At 35.1% G+C, this 21,309-nt stretch overlaps 1 protein-coding gene and 1 non-coding gene across 27 annotated transcripts in view; both read right to left on the bottom strand.

Moving 5' to 3' along the window:
* FAM135A (family with sequence similarity 135 member A) overlaps positions 1–21,309 on the bottom strand; it is a 147,633-nt gene that overhangs the window by 38,145 nt on the left and 88,179 nt on the right. For all 26 annotated transcript variants that reach the window (XM_034962313.3, XM_003809545.5, XM_014345404.4 and 23 more), the window contains 2 exons: positions 20,136–20,291; positions 365–438 (listed from right to left, as the gene is read on the bottom strand). In XM_034962313.3, coding sequence (XP_034818204.1) covers positions 365–438; positions 20,136–20,291 — 230 coding nt within the window. The remainder of the gene's footprint in view (positions 1–364; positions 439–20,135; positions 20,292–21,309) is intronic.
* Positions 9,594–9,656, bottom strand: LOC112440229 (U7 small nuclear RNA). The gene has a single exon (XR_003028405.1). It is a non-coding gene; the product is annotated as a U7 small nuclear RNA (small nuclear RNA).

The raw sequence follows: 21,309 nt of genomic DNA, 5'->3' as shown, positions 1-21,309 counted from the left end.
ATATGAAAATCTGTAATAAAAAAGGATGAACATAAGAAATTCTGGCCTGTGAAAATAAAGACAGAATATGGCTAAATGGAAGGCTACAGCCAAAGCTGTATGAGACTACCAAGATTATGGTAGATCTGATAAAAAAGGAGGGAGGAATACAGTGCATTATGCTTCTTTATATGTAAAGTATGGAACTTTAATGAAGTAACTAATAAGATGAAACAATTTGATTATAGATGGGATTTCTGAAATTCAAATTCTCCTAATTTCTTATATTGTTAATACTGTATATTCTGTCACTGATAAATTCTGAGACAGGTATCTTATGTAAAAGGAAGTAATATCATTTTAATTTTGAATTTATACTACTCACTGAAGTTCCTGGTATGCAATGGCAGCTTCTCTTGGATGCTCAAAACAAAAGAATGCCTCAGAAAATCTGCGTACCTAAAAAATTCCAAAGGAGAGTATTAATAACATGACGTATTTAAAAAGTCAATCCGGCATCTTATGGTAAGGAGAGAAACTGCCTCCATTAGGCCTTCCACAATCACCCATCAGAATTAAACTTCCCTTCTCCCTCTTCAGTGTTGCCAATGTATTTTTGTACTGTATGAAATAAATCTGGAAAGCATATATAAATATAAACTATTATGATTACCACCATAGCCTTTACCACCTTTTGTCTTAAAATAAATCATCTCCCCTCCTAAAGTGTTATGTTCTTTAGAAGAGAAGCTATGGGCCAGACGTGGTGCCTCACACCTGTAATCCCAGCACTCTGGGAGGCTGAGGTGGGTGGATTACCTGAGGTCAAGAGTTCGAGACCAGCCTGGCCAACATGGTGAAACCCTATCTCTACTAAAAACACAAAAATTAGTGGGGCATGGTGGCAGGCGCTTGTAATCCCAGCTACTCGGGAGGCTGAGGCAGGAGAATCGCCTGAACCCAGGAGGCAGGGGTTGCAGTGAGCCAAGATGGCGCCCTTGCACTCCAGCCTGGGCGACACGAGTGAAACTCCTGTCTCAAAAAAACAAACAAAAAAAAGGCAAAGCTATGTTTTGATGACCTTTGCATCCCCACAAAACATGTATCTTGGCATATTACAGAATCAAGTACTTGATAAATACATGTTGAATCTAGCTGAACATTTCTTCCATTATATTTGTATTTTAACCCTTTCATTTTTAATTATGAAAGGAAAGGCTTTGTCAGCTACTGGAGCAAAATTAGGCAACAGGAGCCGGAAAAGATGTCTTATTTGGACAGTACAGGGAGGAGAAATTATATTACCTCTACAATTATTTTCTAAACAAAGTAAGATCTAGGATTCTTTGGTTTTAAATGTCCAACAAATTGGAGACCTATTTTACTTGTCATCAATATCCGGCCAGGTGAATTTCTGACTTACTAAACTTGTTTCCCTAAGCAGATAAACCTGGGTCTTCAGACAAACAAGTCAATGAGGGAAGTGGGAAAAGAAGATATCAATGAGAAGGATGCATTCTGTGTCTTTACTTTCATATGTGGTCCAAATGCTTTTTTCCCCTCTCCAACATTAAAGGAAAGGTGAGAGAAAAATAACAGCCTGTCTGGCTATTAAGATGATTTCCTTTGGGGCTATAAAGCGTGAAAAAAACGCATCTTTAAGTTATCTGGATTCCTGCGGTTGCAGCTGGACCTACGAAACTGGCGCTAGCTGCTTTTCCTTCTCTCTCTACCTTCTCTAAGTCCTACAATAATGATCATTTCTTGACAGTACTCTACCTCATAGTCTCCACACTAAAAACTTTATTCTAATTCTTTGACTTAAACCACATAAAAACTCAATGTCAAATTGAATGATGAAGAAAAAACAAACAAACAAAAAACCTCTAGGATGATATTATCTTCATTTAATAGGTGAGGAAACAAAGACACAAAGAGGTTAATTATTTGGCCAAGATAACATAGCTAGTAGGCGATAAACCTGTGATTCAAACGAAGATTTGAGAAACTCCAATTCTTGTGCTCCAAACACTTACCTTTTCCTTTCTGCATTAAGACTCCTTGTTACCAGAAATCTTTCTTGTATGCACCCAAATGAAGTTCTTTCTAAATTCACTCTCAGCATAATTATCATGCTGTAGCTATTACAACTAAGGGTATTAACTGTAGTGTGTGGCCATAACTAAGGTATGACTGCCACCTGATGGCAATACAGCTAATTTTCAGGCAAAAGTTTGACAGAAAAAAATTTTTAATTTACGAATTTAAATTTCAAATATGGGGAATATATATATTACTGCTTTGTATATGTATGTATTTTGGCATGCATTTTTGATGTTTATAAAAAATGAATTTTGTGTGCCCAATTAAAAAAAAACTTATTTGGCAACATCACTTATTCAAAAGCTAGGAGGAAGACAGCCAAGCATTCAAAATAAGTATTTGTTAATGCTTCACAGAGTTAAATACTCCTGTATCTGTGTTCATTCTAATAATGCTGTTCAAATTGCTAACACAGTATTTATATTACAATTCTATACATGTGCATTCAGATTAGATTCTAGTCTTGAGTGCAGGGTCTTTATCTGATAGATTACCTAATATCTATGCTACCTTGAAAAAAATAAGCACCTTGCAAATGTTTACTGAGCAAATGTTTTTTACGTCCTTGCACTAACTCATAGCAAAATATCATAAAATCGTTTCATTACAAAGCTGATTTATACTTACTGGTTGATACAATTGCACTTGGTTTCAGTTATTTGCTTTCCCAATCCACACCACATTAAAAGAGCAAATTAGACAAAGAAAAATGAATTACAGAGGTAAGTACACAGGCAGTTACAAGAAATGATGAGAACGTGATGAAGAAATATCCGTCCTTAAAAAAAAGCCTAGAATTCCCCTATAAAAGATCACACAAAATAAATAAAAAATTAATACTTGAGGTCTTTTAATGGATATTCCAATATCCTGGCATTTTTAATAACATGGAATACTAGTGCATTAAAAGTTGAGCACATTAAATAAAATTCACAACGAAATCATTATCATATATATATATCATATCATACCTATACTAAAGTATGTTTAGTATAGGCATGCCTTGGAAATATTATGGGTTAGGGTCCAGACCACCACAATAAGGTGAATATTGCAATAAAGCAAGTCACATGAATTTTTTCAGTTTCCCAGTGTGTATAAAAGTTATGTTTACACTATACTGTAGTCTCTTAAGTGTGCAATAGCATTATACCTTTTTTTAAAAAGCCAATGTGTATACTTTAAAAATATTTTATTGTTAAAAATGCTAATGATCATCTGAGCCTTCGGCTAGTTTTGCTGCTGGAAGGTCTTGCCTTGATATTGATAGCTGCTGATCAGGGTGGCTGCGGTGGCTATGGCAATTTCTTAAACTACAACAATGAAGTTTGCTGCATCAATTGACTCTTCCTTTCACAAAAGATTTCTCTTTAGCATGTGATGCAGTTTAACAGCATTTTACCCAGAGTAGAACTTCAAAATTGAGTCAATCCTCTTGACCCCTGCCACTGCTTTTTCAACTAAGTTTATTTAATATTCCAAATCTTTTGTTATTTCAACAATGTTCGCAGCATCTTCACCAGGAGTAGAGTCTATCTCAAGAAACCACTTTCTCTGTTCATCCATAAGAAGCAACTCTTCATCTATTCAAGTTTGATAATGAGATTGCAGCGATTCAGTCACATCTTCAGGCTCCACTTCTAATTCTAGTTCTCTTGCTATTTATACCACATTTGCAGTTATTTTCTCCACTCGTCGTGACCCCCTCAAAGTTACCTATGAGGGTTAGAATCAACCTCTTCCAAACTTCTGTTCATGTTGATATTTTGACCTCCTTCCTTGAATCATGAATGTTCTTAATGGCATCTACAACGGTGATTTTTTCCCAAAAGTTTTCCTTTTGCCCAGATCCACCAGAGGAATCACCATCTGGGGCAGCCAACACCTTACAAAACGTATTTAAGTAATAAGGTTTGAAAGTCAAAATGACTCATGCATCACATGGGCTGAAGAATAGATCGCTGTGTTAGTCCACATGGAAACATCGTTAATCTCCTTGTATATCTCCATGAGAGGTCTTGGCTGAGTAGGTGCAATATTAATGAGCAATAATATTCTGAAAGGAATCTTTTTATTCCTGAACTGTAGGTCTCAACAGTGGGCTTAAAATATTTAGTAAACCATGCTGTAAACAGATGTGCTGTAATCTAGGCTTTGTTGTTTTGTTAATACAGCAGAGTAGATTCTGCATAATTCTCAAGAGCTCTAGAATTTAGGAATGGTAAATGAGTACTGGCTTCAACTTCAAGGCACCAGTTACATTAGCTCCTAACAAGAGAGTCAGCCTGCCCTTTAAAGTCATGTACTGATTTCTCTTTTCTAGCTATGAAAGTCCTAGATGGCATTTTCTTCTACTAGAAGGCTGTTTTATCTCCATTGAAAATCTGTTGTTTAGTGCAGCCACCTTCATCAATTATTTTTGCTAGATCTTCTGGATAATGTGCTGTAGCTTCTCCATCAGAACTTGCTGCCTTACCTCACACTTTTATGTTATGGAGACTTCCTGCCTTAAACCTCAACACCCAATCTCTGCTAGTTTCAAATTTTTCTTCTGTAGCTTCCTTACCTTTCAGCCTTCATACAATTGAAAAGAGTTAGGACCCTGCTGTGGATTAGGCTTTGACTTAAGGCACTGTTGTGGCTGGTTTGATCTTCTATCCAGAACACTCAATCTTTTCCCACATCACTACTAAGGCTGTTTCACTTTCTTATCGTTCCATTAGAGAAGCATTTCAATTTCCTTCAATAACTTTTCCTTTACATTCACAAGTTGGCTAACTGGTGCAAGAGACCTACCTTGCAGTCTATCTTGGCTTTCGACATGCCTTCCTCCCTAAGCTTAATCATCTCGAGCTTCTGATTTAAAGTGAGAAACTTGCAACTCTTCCTCTCACTTGAACACTTAGAGATCATTGCATATTAACTGGCCTAATTTAAATATTGCTGTTTCTCAGGGAATATGGAGACCCAAGTAGAGGAAGAGAGATGAAGGGAATGCTAGTTGGTGAAACAGTCAGAACAAACACAACATGTATTAAGTTCACTGTCATATATGGGCACTACTGTGGTGCTTCAAAACAATTCCAATAGTAACATCAAAGATTATGGTTAGAATATTTAAAGAAAAAAAATTACCCATTAAAGATCACACTACTGGCTGGGCATGGGGCTCATGCCTGAAATCCCACCACTTTGGGAGGCCGAGGCAGGCGGATCACCTGAGGGGAGGAGTTCGAGACCAGCCTAACCAACACGGTGAAACCCTGTCTCTACTAAAAATACAAAAATTAGCTGGACATGGTGGCAGGCACCTGTAATCTCAGCTAATTAGGAGGCTGAGGCAGGAGAAATGCTTGAACCGGGGAGGCAGAGGTTGCAGTGAGCTAAGATCGTGCCATTGCACTCCAGCCTGGGTGACAAGAGCGAAACTCCATCTAAAAAAAAAAAAAAAAAAAAGGAAAAAGGAAGACGTGCACACCACCATGCCTGGCTAATAGTTGTATTTTTTGTAGAGATGAGGTTTCCCCATCTTGCCCAGGCTGGTCTGGAACTCCTGGGCTCAAGTGATCCACCCACCTCAGCCTCCCAAAATGTTAGCATTATTGGCATAAGCCACCATCCCCCACCTGGATAGACTTATTTACTGGAAGTGCTAGATGTGGTTTGTATATATACACATAAAGGTGATAAAATATTGTTTATGCTTATAGTTATAGCCAAATTGGAAGTCTGCCTAAACCTTGCAAAATATAAAAGCATCAAATTATATACTATAAATAAACAATATGTTCCCAGAAAGAAGTACTTTTACTTTATTTAGAAAATAGACATTCACAGTTATACTCAAAGAATATCAGATCAAGTAGTTTAAGCAATAAGTATCTCTTAAAAATGCAAACTTCATAATGTTTTGAGTAAATAATGCATCATTGTAAAGAGGTTCTTAAAGTGGAAAAGAATGGCTATACAAGCTATTCCTAACTTTTTCCCTCTACTAGAATATAAGTTCCATCAATACTGTTGAAAATACTATTTTATGGCTGGGCACGGTGGCTCACGCCTGTAATCCCAGCACTTTGGGAGGCCGAGATGGGCGGATCACAAGGTCAGGAGATCGAGACCATCCTGGCTAACACGGTGAAACCTCATCTCTACCAAAAATACAAAAAAATTAGCCGGGCGTGGTGGCGAGTGCCTGTAGTCCCAGCTACTTGGGAGGCTGAGACAGAGAATGGCGTGAACCCAGGAGGCGGAGCTTGCAGTGAGCCGAGGTCACGCCACTGCACTCCAGCCTGGGTGACAGAGCAAGACTCTGTCTCAAAAAAAAAAAAAAAAAAGAAAAGAAAATACTATTTTATGATATTAAAATCTCAATAAAAGCTAATAAGAATTCACTGACACTCTGGTTTCCTTACTGGAAGGTAATGGGTCCACATTAGAATCTAGGATCCTGCTAATCCATATGGCAGCTTTAAAGTATAAATTTCAAAAACATGCTCCTTCTACAGGCAGATGCAACTAGACTCCAAGGAGGACAGGCCAAATTTCAGTTCCCACTCTTTCTAGCACAGTTACTCAGGGATACCCTAACCCTGTTAATCACTTGCAGAACTTTTAAAAAGTTCCCTAGGTCTGGACCTCATTCAGCACTGATCTAAGTTCCCCAGGTAATTCAAATGTACAGCCGGGGCTGAAAACTTCTATTTTAATGTCAACTGAGACCACGAGAGGAGAACTTACCCTCTTCCTTCTGCAAACAACTGTAAAACTGGTTAAAATACATGAAGTGACTTTTTCAAGCACTGAGGAACAAGCACTAGATAGGCAAAGCATCAGGAAAATATAATGTACAATCGAGATAAAATCAGCCAATAGAAAGAGACACCAAGATAATTGAAATGTTTGAATAAGTAGGCAATTTTTTAAAAAGTTACTTTATTTTTTTTTTACAGCAGTTTTAGGTTTACAGAAAAACTGATCAGAAAGTACGAAGAGTTTCCATATTGCCCTTCTTCTCCACCCCTACACATCCAGCTTCCCCTCTTATTTACATCTTGTGTTACTGTGATACATTTGTTTCAACTGATGAACCAATATTAATATATCAATATTAAAGTCCATTATTTACATTAAGGTTCACTCTTGGTGTGGTACATGGGGCTTGAAAAATATATAATGACATATATATACCATTACAGTATCATACAGAATACTTTACTGCCCCCCAAATCCCCTGTGCTCTACCTACCTGTCCCTCCCTCTGTCCCCCAGAGCCCCTGACAACCCGGATCTTTTTACTGTCACCATAGTTTTTCTTTTTCCAGAATGTCGTATAGTTGAAATCATACAGTATATGTAGATTTTTCAGGTTGGCTTCTTTCAGCCTGCAATATGCTTTCAAGTTTCCTCTATGTCTTTTCATGGCTTCACTGATCATTTCTTTTTATTGCTAAATAACATTCCACTGTATGAACGGACAACAGTTTGTTTATCCAGTTACCTACTGAAGGACATCTTGGTTGCTTCCAAATTTGATGATTATGAATAAAGCTGCTATATGTGGAGGTTTTTGTGTGGACATAAACTTTCAATTCATTTGGGTAAACACCAAGCGGTGTGACAGCTGGATTATATGATGAGAATATGTTCAGTTTTGTAAGAAACTACCAAAGTGTCTTCCAAAGTGGCCATCCTATTTTGTGTTCCTACCAGGAATGAATGGGAATTCCTGTTGCTCCACATCTCACCAACATTTGCTGTTGTCAGTGTTTTGGATTATAGCCATTCTTATAGGTATACAGTGGTTATCTTGTTTTGATTTGTAATTCTCTAATAACATATGATAACGGATATTTTATTTCCCCCATACAGAAGGCTAGAGTTGGATATTTCTCTTCCTCCCAGGTCAGTGAAGCTCTGATAAGATAGTTTCTACTGAGGCACATTTTGTTAAGGACAGAATGTTCTGGATGTATTTCAAAATGGCTACATTCCCTCCCCACCATCTGGAAGTATGCGGGCTTTTCTGCAATTTTCACTGAAAGAAACTGGGAGGGCTCTTGGAAGTGAAAGTCATGAAAAGTATGGGATCCCCTAAGACCTCCCTCACCCCTGCCAGGAGTTTTTAACTCATCTGTCCATACTGAGTCTCCAGGAATTCATCAATTATAAGTTTTCCTATTGCAGGACTGGCTACAGTGGTGATTTCTGTTCATGGGTTTTTGTTCCATTAAGATGGGATTCTCTGTAACTGGCTATCTGACTCACCAATTTTGGGGACAGGAGTTTGCCTGTGACCTTAATTCTCTGATAAATCTAAGAAGAGTTGTTGATTTTTCAGTTCGTTCAGCTTTTTTCTGGTTAGGATGGGAGTAACAACTTCCAAAGCTCTTCCATGCTGGCTCAGAAACTAGAATTCTAAGCAAGGACTTTTAAACAATAATTATAAATTGCCCAATGACTGAAAGAAGCTGGTCATAAACAGTAAACAGACAGGGCTTCTCAGCATAAAAATGGAAGTATTATACGTGAAGAGAACCAAATGGAAATTTAAGAAGTAAAATATATAATATCTGAAGTGAAATTTTACTAGATGAGATTAAGAGCAGATTAGTTGCTACAGAAAAGAGTTAATGAATCTGAAGACAGAATAACAGAAATTATTCAGTCTGAAGAACATAGAGGATAAATTGCTGAAAAACAAGAGTATCAAATGATATAATATACATATAATTAGAGTACTAGAGGGAGAAGGGAGGGAAAGAAATGGGGCAGAAAATATATCTGAAGATATAATAGCAAATCTCTTTAAAACTGATAAAAATAACCTAGAGCCCCAAGAACATCAGCAAATCTTAAGCAAGATAAAGACAAAAAAAACAAACAACAACAAAAACAATAAAACTGCAACAAGGTATATCATGGTCAAACTGCTGGAAAACAAAGACAAGGAGAAAAATCCTAAAGGCAGCCAGAGGGGAAAAATAGTATAAATAACTGACTTTTTAATCAGACTACAGAGGCCAGAAGATAATGGTACTTTTTAAAGTACTCAAACAGAGGGGGAAAACTGTCAGTCCAAGGTTAAATAACGCTATTGACCAACTTGAGCTGATTGAGATTTATAGAATACTCTACCTAAAAAATTTAGCAAAGCAATAAAGTATAAGGTCAATATGCAAAAATCAATTATACTTCTACATCCTAGTAGCAACCATTTGGAAAATAAAATTTAAAAACCATTTATAATAGTATCAGATAATATAAAATGCTTATGAGTAAACTTAAGGCATAAAAACTACAAAAGCAGGTTTTAGAGAAATTGAAGGTCTAAATAAAAGGGGAGCTAGATAGGAAGCTATATCATGCCCACAAATTGTCCGAATCAATATGGTTAAGGAGGTAATTGTCCCTAAATTGATCTATAGATTTTACTTAATGTAAACTGAAATCCCAAGAGGATTAAAAAAAAAAAAAAAGAAATTGACATGATTTAAAATTTTCTGTGGAGGAAGGGTTTTCCAATAAAAACCAGAAAACCTGCTAGACAAATTCTAAAAGAGCTGTTAACACTTGATTTAAAATTTATATAGAATTGCAAGAGATCTAGAATAGCCAAAACAATCTCAAAAAAGAAGAAAACCTTGGAGGACTTATGCTATTACCTGGCTGCAAGACTTAGTATAATATTATAACAATAAAGTTAGTGTGGTATTTATTAACATAGAGATGTATAACAGGCCAATGCAACAGGAAAAAAGGTCAAGAAATAGACTCATGCTTATTAGTCAATTGATTTTCAACAAAGATTTTAAGGCAATTCAATAGAGTCAGAAAAGTGTTTTCAATAAATGATTTCAAAAACCTGAACAGAAAAAAAAAAGAAAGAATCTTGACCCATACACCTCACACCAAATTAAAAAATTAATTCAAGATGACCCATGGTCCTAAATGTAAGATCTATAATTCTAATGCTCTCTAAAGCAAATACAGAATAATATTTTTCACGACTTGGGCAAAGATTTCTTAGGACACAAAGGTACTAAACATAAAAGAAAAAAAGATAAATTGTACTTAGTCTCATCAAAATACATCACTGAGAAAACGAAAATATAAACCTCAGGCTAGGAGAATTTAATAAATATATTTGACAATGGATCCATAACTAGAATATATATAAATAATCTTAATAAGTCAGTAATAAAAAGGCAACCTAATTTAACATTTTACAAAACTAGAGTCATAACAAAAACCCTCAATATCAGGAGTCAGCAGAGAAACGCAAAATAAAGCCATAATGAAATTCCACTTTACCCCTACTATAGTAGTTAAAGACTGACGACACCAAACAATACAAGCATGTGGAACAACTGAAACTCTCATACGTTAATGTTAGGAGTTTAAAACTGTATAGCCATTTTGGGAAAAAAAATGATTTTTTATTAAGTTGAAGATAAATCTACCCAATGACCAAGCAATTTTACTCCTATGTATGTAAGCAATAGAAATAAAAACTTATGTTCACAAAAAAAGATCTGTAGAAGAATGTTCATAGCATCTTTACTCAGAAGAGTTAAGGGGAACAGATGAATGAATTCTGATATACGATACCATAAAATACTACTCAACGATAAAGAAATGAACCACAAATATATACAACATGGGCTAATCTAAAAGAAATTATGTTGACTGAAGCAAATGAAAATTCTATTTCTAATCAAGGCAGTAGTTGCTTATGGGGTGTAGGAACTGACCGAAAAGCAGCACAAAGTCATTTTGTGAAGTAATGAAATAATTTTCTTGAAGTGTTGAGTAGTTTTCAAAATATGTTATAATGATAATTCAGTAAGTTCATATAGTCATGCTCCACATAATGATGTTTAAGACAATGATGGATCGCATATAGGATGGTCTCCCCTAAAATTACAATGCCATATTTTTACTGTACCTTTTCTATGTTTAGATAGGCTTAGATACACAAATACCACTGTGTTGCAACACAGTATTCAGTACAGTCACATGCTGTACAGGTTTGTAGCGTAGGAGTAACAGGCTGTATTATCTAGTTTAGGTGTGTAGCAGGCTATACTATCTAGCTTTGGGTAGTATATTCTATGATGTTCTATAGTGTATTCTATAATGTTCACACAATGATGAAATCACCTAACAAAGCATTTTCCAGAAAGTATCCTAATCATTAAGTAACACAAGACTGTACAAGTGTTTATACAACCTAGATCTCCTGAATATAAAGATTCTGGGCTTTGGCCTCTCTGAGGACTCTCAATTTTTTAAAAAATCAAATATATCCTGATATCAGGCAAGAAAATCTATGGTAACATAGATATACACTAATTAAATTGAGATTAGAAATCCTTTTCTCTCCCCCTTACCATGTGGATTTTTTCCATTGCATGCAATAAGTATTCCAAGAAAACTGTATTAGTAGCAGATATAAGCACAATACTTTCTCTCAAGGGTTACCTTATATCTTTAAAATTTTTTATCATGACGATAACTGCTGAATATATTTATCTTAATTTACAGGATTTCTTTTACTGGGGAAAAATAAATTTAAGATTTTTCCTGCTGCCCTGATGTCCTGTGCACCAAAGAACATTATCAAGAGAGTTAAAAAGCAACTCATAGAATAGAAGAAAACATTTGCAAATTATGTATCAGATAAGGGCCTAGTTACCAGAATATATAAATAACTAAAACTCAACAACAAAAAGACAAACAACCCAATTAAAATATGGGGAAAGGACCTGAATATACATTTCTCCAAAGGAGATACACAAATGGTAAATAAGCATATGAAAAGGTGTCCAAGGTCACTAGTCATTAGGGTACTGCAAATCAAAGCTACAATGAAAATACCATCTCACTCTTACTAGGTTGGCCATGATAAAAACCCCAAAACAAAAAGCAGAATATAACAAGTGTTTGTAAGTATATGAAGAAACTAGAATCCTTGTACATTGCTGGTGGGAATGTAAGGTGGTGCAGCTGCTGTGGAAAACAGTTTGGATGTTCCTCAAAAAGTTAAACATAGAATTACCATATGACTCAGCAATTCCACTCCTAGGTATATACCCCAAATAACTAAAAACAGATATTCAAACAAATATTTGTATACAAATTTTCATACCAGCAACTATTCATAGTAGTCAATAGGTAGAAAGAACTTAAATGTCTATCAATGACAGATAAAATAATGTAGTATATCCATACAATGGAATTCTGCTACAAAAATAAATCATTATATGGATACATGTAAAACATGGATGAAACTTGGTACATTATTCTAAGTGAAAGAAACCAGATACAAAATGTTGTATGATTACATTTATATGAAACTTCCAAGATCAGTAAATGAGACTAGCGGTTGCCAGGGAATGGGGAAAGGGGACATGGGAGTGATTCCTTAATGTGTACACGGTTTCCTTTCAGAGTGATGAAAATGTCTTGGAATAAGACAGAGGTGATGGTTACACAACACTGTGACTATATTAAATGCCACTGAATTGTATACATTAAAATTGTTAATGGTTAATTCGCGTTACGTAAAATCTGTTACCCTCAAAATTTGTTATCCCCACCCGCCCCCAACAAAATTAAATCTTAGGAAACAGTTACCTATATATATCATGTTACATAACATCTATGTCTTTGAATCTTCTACTTCGGTGGTGCTGTCAATAAACGTTTTGATTTCCTAGCTATTAGACCAACGGCAGCATACTTAGTGTTCTACAGTATTTTTTTATGATTAATTCCAGTGAATGCAGCAAATGGCATGTTCTCTTTAAATTCAACTGGAAAAAAAATCCAAAACTATATTTTATACCACCAAGTTGACACTGAAAACTATGTTTGAGATTGTATTTCTTTTTGCTTGTAAAATATAAACAGTATAGCAAACCAGCGTCATAATAAACGGTATTCTAATGTTATAAGTTTGTACTACTATTTTGTTTGAAGTCTTAATTTACTTCATTTTTAATACTTTGCAAATTCATGGGAAAGAGATGAAATGTGGAAATATCAGGTCTGCATCTACTGCCTGGGTTCCCATCCAGTCACTACCATGTACAAGACATGCAACTTTGGCTAAGTTATTTCACCTTTCTAGAACCTCAATATTTCTTTTATAAAATGGGAATGACAAAATATTTACTTCATGAGATTGTACTGATGATTAAATGAGTTAACATTTATAAAGCAATTAGTGCCTTACACAGATAATAACTGCTATACACGTTTATTAAGTAAAAATATAAATAAATTACTATGGTCCTTCCATAAACATTCTGTGGGAAAAACAAACAAAACCAAGAGCACAATATAGTCTATCCATCTATGAAGGTCTCCTTTCAATTTTTAGATGAATCCTTGGGCTTACAGGCAGTGGTCCTGGAAGAATCACTGTAATTTCAATAAAGCATTAGTAACAAACCTGTTGCTATGAAATAAAAAACATAAACAGGCAACTACAAGGTGAGAGAGTAGTTAGTCAAAGAATAAAAGAGGCTAACCTCATAGAAGCAGAGTTCCATTTTATAGTTCAAGGAAAGACATAATTTTTTTTTTTAATAGAGACAAGATCTCACTATGTTGCCCAGGCTGGTTGTAAACTCCCAGCCTCAAGTGATCCTCCCACCTCCACCTTCCACAGTGCTGGGATTACAAGTGTGAGCCACTGTGCCCAGCCAGGAAAGACATGTTAATGTGATGAATTTAAATGAGCAATATTACAGAATACTAAGTAACTGAATAGCAGAGTCACCATATCAACTTGGATTTTTTTTGCTCTAGGTTAGAACCATAAATAACAGTGCACGCATTTTAAGTAAAGCCATATGTTTCCAAAAGGCCCTGCTTCCACACAAGAATAAGCTTAAAATTTGTTTTCTTCTTGAGCAAGGAATTCTTTTCTGTATCTAAGATATATTAATACTTCACATACAGAAATATGTAAAACACAGTTAAACCCTTTGATGCTTTAGTATGCTATTTGATAGGGTTGCACCAGATATACTTATATTGAAATATCATTTGCTGTTTACCTGAAATCCAAATTTAACTGGGCATTCTGCATTTCATCTGGCAACCCTATGTATTTGGCTTCAGGATCTTTATTTATAAATATTTCGCATGATAGAACTAAAGATTTATACAAGCTGATGTAACCATCATGTCTCTGAAAGAATGTGAACTCAACTGTTACTTTGTCTGACTCCACTAACCCTAACAAAAGCTTGGTTAGGGCAGCAATGCTAGCACAAAGCACAAAATCTGGCTCTCTGATCTGCAAACTGAATATATTATCTCCCTAATATTGGACTTATAATTCCAGACACAAGTTACAATCAATATTAAATATGGCATCTCTGATGTTATAATAGGAAGCATTATAACACAACAAGAGGTATCTTTGGAAGCACTAGCAATAAAGATCAGTAAAATTATTGAGGAAATAAACTGCAATGAAAGCAAGTTCTCTATAAGACATACTGTTGAGAGACAATTCTTCATGTGTCTCTTGCATTTCTGAAAGGCTTGTGAGCAGAAATCCTGACTGTCTTTGTTACAGACTATCTTTTCAAGGATACTCATATTAGGGAAAAGCCTGGGGAAACAGAGATATGTCTCCCTTTGGAGCAAAGAACAGGTCCACTTACAGCATTGGTGGATAAAGCTTGCTGTGCATTATAAAATATTTTGGATCCCTAAGCACAGAGTTTTTCTCCTGTATTGCAATCCACTAGTATGAACCTCGCCTTCTGTATGTTGAGCTGTGGAAATCTGGGCTCAAGGAAAGAGAACAAATGATAATCCTACCATTAATAAGGTCCTTTGTCTCAAGTTTTCTGCTGCTATACATGAATCAATCTATGGTAGGCTAACTTGTTAGCATGTAATTAGGAGGGCAAAATCTCAAGATTCTTTACAGTTCTTGACACATAAAATTCAGGATGATTTCAGATTTTTTTTTGCTTTTTATGTAAATTGTCCCACTTGATCATTCCATTTTAGTTTGAAATGACAAAGACATCATTCACTTATCATAAATATATTTTATCTTTTTAATTAGTATGGGTCACCTGTAACTATTCACACACAATAGTCTCTATGATGTAGCATGAATGTGTACGGCATGTGACTACAGAAGCTCAACAAGTTTGGATGCCTTAATTTGCCAAAAATTTGAAAACCTGAACTTACTGGATCTTAATATTAAATAATATAGTTGAACCAGTATAAAATTAATTTATTAAATTGTTCTTTTCAAGTATAGATTTACATTTCCTCTTTTTAGTCCAACTCTTTGCTTCACAATTTGCTTTCACACCAATAAGGAGAGATTTCATATCAGAGGTTTATTTCTGCGACTTCGCTCAATTGTGCTGCTTCTGAATTCGTTATCAGACAGCCTATATACTTTATTGTAGCTAAGTCTGTCCCTGTACAAACACTGAATGACCTTTAGACTACTTCAGTTCCTGTAGGCTTAGCACTGTATTCTCAGAAGAACAAGATATTTTATTAGCAAGGTTCCTCTTGAATTGCATAAATGGGAGGCAGATAACACAGTATGCTACCATGTCCACAGTTTTTGTGATACACTGCAGGGAAGGGCAAAGCTTATTCCTGCTTGAGTAACATTAGGACATTTTCTATTTTGTCTTTATTATCCTTCCATGATTCATTTAGCAATTAAAATAGGCCTTATCTTGGTATCTGGAATGGGGTGAGAAAAGGGAAGCGCTAGGTAAAATTCCAAAGTTTATCTTTGGTATTCTAATTTTCCACAAACCTGATTTTTGTCTTAGTCCCCTTTCTTTGTCCCTTCTTCTCAAAGTTGTGTTCACCAGCTGCTCTTTTAAGTTTACCTTCTTGTTCCTAGTCCACCCAGAATAGCTTCTTTCCCATTGAATATCAAGCTATAAAGTTGCCTCTAATCCTTGCAACCATTCTCTTCCCAGAACTTCCATTCAGGTGACACAAACAGAACAATTTAATGGAACTATAATATTTTTCTCTAGTAAAACACAGTTTTTAAAAAAATACCCTGTCTGCTTGCGGGAACTAAATAAAAACATAAAAATTAAAAAAAAAAAAAAAAGAGAGAAAAAAATACCCTGAAGATTACCTTTCCCATGTAAAACTATTTCTTGCTACTGGCCTTTACTTCTACTCGTCACTAAAAATAACCTTCAAACAGACTTTCATTTTGTGGAAGAGGTATCAACTCTCCTCTTAGCTTTATAATGTAGGCATTGGCAAACTACAGCCTGAGAACCAAATCTGGCCCAACACCTGTTTTTGTAAATAAAACTTTATTGAAACACAGCCACATTCACTTATTCATATACCATCCATGGCTGCTTTCATGTTATAACAGAGTTGAGTAGTTTAGACAAAGATGTGTGGCTCCCAAAGTCCAAAATGTTTACCATTTGGTCCTTAACAGAAAAAGTTGATTCTTGTTTTACAGCATAGAAAATTGGGTCGCTGGTTGTGTATTCTGACATACTTTTCAAGAAAACTTTGCCTGAGTTATTGGTATGCATTCACCTCACCTCTCTATAGAGGTGGATTGCCTTTCAAGTCTTGTCAAGAGTCCTAAATTTCCAAAAAAAGAATGTCAGTGAGATCCTTTAATGCTTATCAACATCACTTTAATTTACCCTGAAAACTGGCTACCTTTCTGATACTATTACCACAATTCATTGTTGTTCAAAATCTTGGTAGTGAGAAATGATGTTCCTGAAAATTGCGGAAAAACATATATTCCATTCATTATGCTATTCATTCTAAATTGCTACATTAAGATGATGCCAGACCATTAGTAAGTCGAATAGAGTGATTACGCTATTTTATCCATTGTAGAATCCTTTTTATTTAGCCCTTTAAAGAAGGTGATTGACCTTTAATAAAGAAATTCTAAGAAAAAGTCCTATAAAACAACAGTATTTGATACATGGATCCTGTTTACTACAATATAGCAAAAATAATGAAACAAAACAAAACACACAGGGAGAAAATTAACACCACCAAAAATTGCTTTTTCGAAAAGACAAATAAAATAACAAACTTCTGGTGAGACAATTCAAGAAAAAAAGAGTGAAGGCACAAACAACTAAAAACTAAAATAAAATCAGGAATGAAACTAGAAAACATTAAATATTGTAGATATTAAAAAGATAATTGAAGGATACTATGAACTACTTGATTATAAATTTAAAAACTCAGAATGGGCAAACTCCTCCCAAAAATATAATTTACCAAAACTGATTGAAAAAAAATGTAGTATCCCCCCAATACTGTGTCATCTTAATCTAATCACCGGGAAATATAATACAAACCCAAACTGAAGAATAGTTCACAAACTTACTGGCCAATACTCTTCAAAAAAATCAAGGTCATGCAAAGATAAGGAATTAGTCCAGATTAAATGAGTAAAGGAACATGAAAACTGAATTCAATGTGTTCCTGAATTTGATCTTGGAAAAAGCTGTTATGCAAAACATTAGTAAGATGATTGGTAAAACTTAAATATGGGCCATACATTAAATATCAATATTGTGTCAATATAAAATTTTCTAAAGAAGATCAGTGTATTGGTTAACCTAAGAGAATGTCCTTATTCTTAGAATATATATGCTGAAGTATTTAATGATAAAAGAATACTATGTCTATAATTATCATATTGTTCAGGAAAAACAATGTATGTAAGTATATATGTATGCATATATATATATGTGTGTATCTACCTACAAAAAACAGGCAATGATAAAGCAAATGTGCCAAAATGCTAATTTGTGATTCTGATGAAAATTATATAGAAGTACTCTGCACTACCTTTTTTTTTTTTTTGAGATGGAGTTTGACTCTTGTTGCCCAGGCTGGAGTGCAGTGGTGTGATCTCAGCTCACTGCAACCTCCACCTCTACCACCTGCCTCAGCCTCCCAAGTAGCTGGGATTACAGGTACTTGCCACCACGCCTGGATAATTTTTGTATTTTTAGTAGAGATGGGGTTTCACTATGTTGGCCAGGCTGGTCTTGAACTCCTGACCTCAGGTGATCCACCTGCCTCAGCCTCCCAAAGTGCTGGGACAGTGTGAGCCACTGCTCCTGGCCAACTTTTTAAAGTCTTCTGTAAGTTTCTGATTATACTTTAGAAGCTTTACAGTTTTGCCTTTCACATTTAAATCTTCAATCCACTTGGAACTGAATTTTATTTAATACTTACCATATGGATACCCAATTGTCTCAAACATCATTTATTGAAAAATCTCCATCTTTTACACCGATCCACATATGTTATGTCCAAAAATGGCTATGTCCATGTCTGGCCTTTCTCTTAGTTTCCTTCTATTCTAAAATTAAGACCTCCAGTTCATTAAAAAACAATATAAAGTCAATGAAAATAATAAACCATGAAATGAGAGAGGATCTATTAGTAAAAACACATAACAAAGGACACAGAAAAGTATCAGAAATAAAGAAGAAAAAAGTAATCTTATTAGAAATGGGCAAAACGTTAGAATAGGCACTTCATATGGAGCAAACCTACATAACCAATAATCACACAAAGCAGTGCTCAACTGCATGGGTAATCAGAGAAATGCAAATTAAAGCCACAATAATATACCATTTCACATACATCAGTTTGGCAAAGTTTAAAAAGCTTGCCAGTATCAAGAGTTGGAGAGTGTGTGGAGTAACAAACTGTGCTGGTGGGAGTAAAAATTGGTACAACTCTGAAAACTGTCACATTAGCTAGTAAAATTGAAGTTATGCATAACCTATGACTCAGCAATTTCCCTCACAGGTAAGTATTTCAGAGAAACTGGTATGCCAGGACATATACATAAGAATGTTCATAGCAGCTTGGTTTGTAATAGCCACAAGTTAGAAGTAATCCAAGAATCTATCAACAGTAGAATGGATAAATAAATGTGGGTATATTCAAATGGAGATATATTACAGCAATGATAATGAACAATCTACAGGTACTGTCAAAAAAGATGGATTAATATCCTAATGTCTTGAGCGAAAAAGCAAGATAGAGAAGAATACTACTGTGCAATTTCATCTATATAGAATTCAATAACAGGTGGAAACAACCTCTATTTAGTGTGCATACATAGGTGATAAAACTAAAATTGGAAGGAACTCATCATCACAAAAGACAGTATAGTGATTACTTCTAAGTATTAGGAAGGGTATGGTAATTGGAAAAGATACACAGAGAACATCTGTAGCGTTGAGAGTGTTCTACTTCTTGATCTGGATAATAACTGAAAGGGTGTATGCTTTAATTATTTGATAAAATGTGCCTGTTTTGTGCATTTTCTGACTTTATGTGTTATGTTTTATAATTAAGAAAATTTCTTTAAAAAAGGAAAAAAATTAATGACGTTTGGAGGAACTCCTAGGACGTAAAGTAAAATCAGGGTGCATGCAGAGTATATAAGGAAACAAGATGGAAAGATAGTTATTTAACACATAAAACCTCTTGAGATGCTATACAATAAAATTACATAGAAATACCTGCATAATGTCCATACTAGGTCTACAGTAAACATATATGTGTAATGTGTGGACTGCCCCCTCCATCCTGCTAAGTTAATAATACACATTCCTATATTAGGTCAGTGGTAGAAGAAGGGAAGGAAAAGGAGAAGAGGGAGATATAAGTTTGAGACAGCTCTCTAGTTCCTGATTCCTGTCCCTAATGAGGCTTGGCTATTAATTCCTATTCTTAGGTTCCTATTCTATTCTGTATCATATATTTTCCTATTTTACTTACTTTTAGGTGGTTTTTCTTAGCAGCAGGGATTGTGATTGAAATAGGTCATATGCTTAACTGTATTGTTCCATTCTATTATTAATTTTGGAAGTCAAACAATAACAATATGACAAATGTCTCTTTTCTGATTTATCAATATATAGGTAAAAATCAGGTTTGTTTTCATAAAAATTTTCTAAAGGTAAATAATACTCATTAAAATGCTCTAAAATCACTTCTCTTTAACTTACCCTCAAAGTATGGTGCTCTTGTGCTAATAATATTCTTAGTTCTTCGTGTAGCGTTATAACTTCCAGAAACTGTCCCCATAAAGCCATCAAAAGTGAGCAAAGTTGCGCAAGATTCATATTTATAAGTTCTGCCAGTTCATCAGGATTCTCTATTTTCTGAAATGAAAAGAAAAAAAATTTCACTATTTCCCAAGATTTAATGTAACATACTTAAATATAATGTTATTGAGAATATTAATACAAAGGCAAATTTGTGGTTTAAAAAAAGAGATGTGCATTTGTATGTGCATGCACATGTGTAGAGACAAAGACCAATTGACAATGGTTTTTTACTTACCTGATAGTTACTGAAGGAATTTTCAACAACTTAACCAATATTTCAATATCTAAGATGTCTTGTTAACTGAAATAATGTCAATTGCAAACTAAAATTACAAATTAGGATGCTATAGAGAATGATCAGCTTCTAACACCAAAATACTGGGAATTTTAAACACAGTGCTCAAATAATGAGAGTTATAATTGTTTTGAAAGATAATAAATTCTTCAGATTTTTTCCTCAATTAGCTAAGAAAAAATACTTAAAATATCTATGACTCCTTAGAAAAAATTGTGATACTTTCTGAAATAGTCCTTTTCTCTCACTCCTATGTTCTTAGATTCTACTTCACTTGTGAGTAATCCTTTTACAGAATTGTCAAACACTTTATTTTTTTCATTTCTAACAATTCACTCACTTGCTATTTATTGAACATATTTTAAATGCTAATGGCCTAGATTCTAGAGATACAAAAATTAATATGAGAAGTTCACAGTCTAGTGAGGGGAGAAAAGCAGGTAAACAAACTATTATAAAATACTGTTATTAGGACATGATCCAAAGATGGCCGAATAGGAACAGCTCCGGTCTGCAGCTCCCAGTGACACCATCGCAGAAGGTGGGTGATTTCTGCATTTCCAACTGAGGTACCCAGTTCATCACATTGGCACTGGTTAGACAGTGAGTCCAACCCACGGAGGGTGAGTAGAAGCAGGGTGGGGCATTACGAGAAGCCAGGGGACCTCCCTCCCCAAGCCAAGCAAAGCCATGAGGGCTGTGCTACCCGGCCAGATCACTATGCTTTCCCCACAGTTTTTGCAATCTGCAGATCAGGAGGTTCCCTCATGTGCCTGT

Source organism: Pan paniscus, chromosome 5, assembly GCF_029289425.2.
Source record: "Pan paniscus chromosome 5, NHGRI_mPanPan1-v2.0_pri, whole genome shotgun sequence".
Classification (NCBI taxonomy): Eukaryota; Metazoa; Chordata; class Mammalia; order Primates; family Hominidae; genus Pan; species Pan paniscus.
Note: the sequence above shows the minus strand (reverse complement) of the source record. Positions and strands in the feature narration are given on the sequence as shown.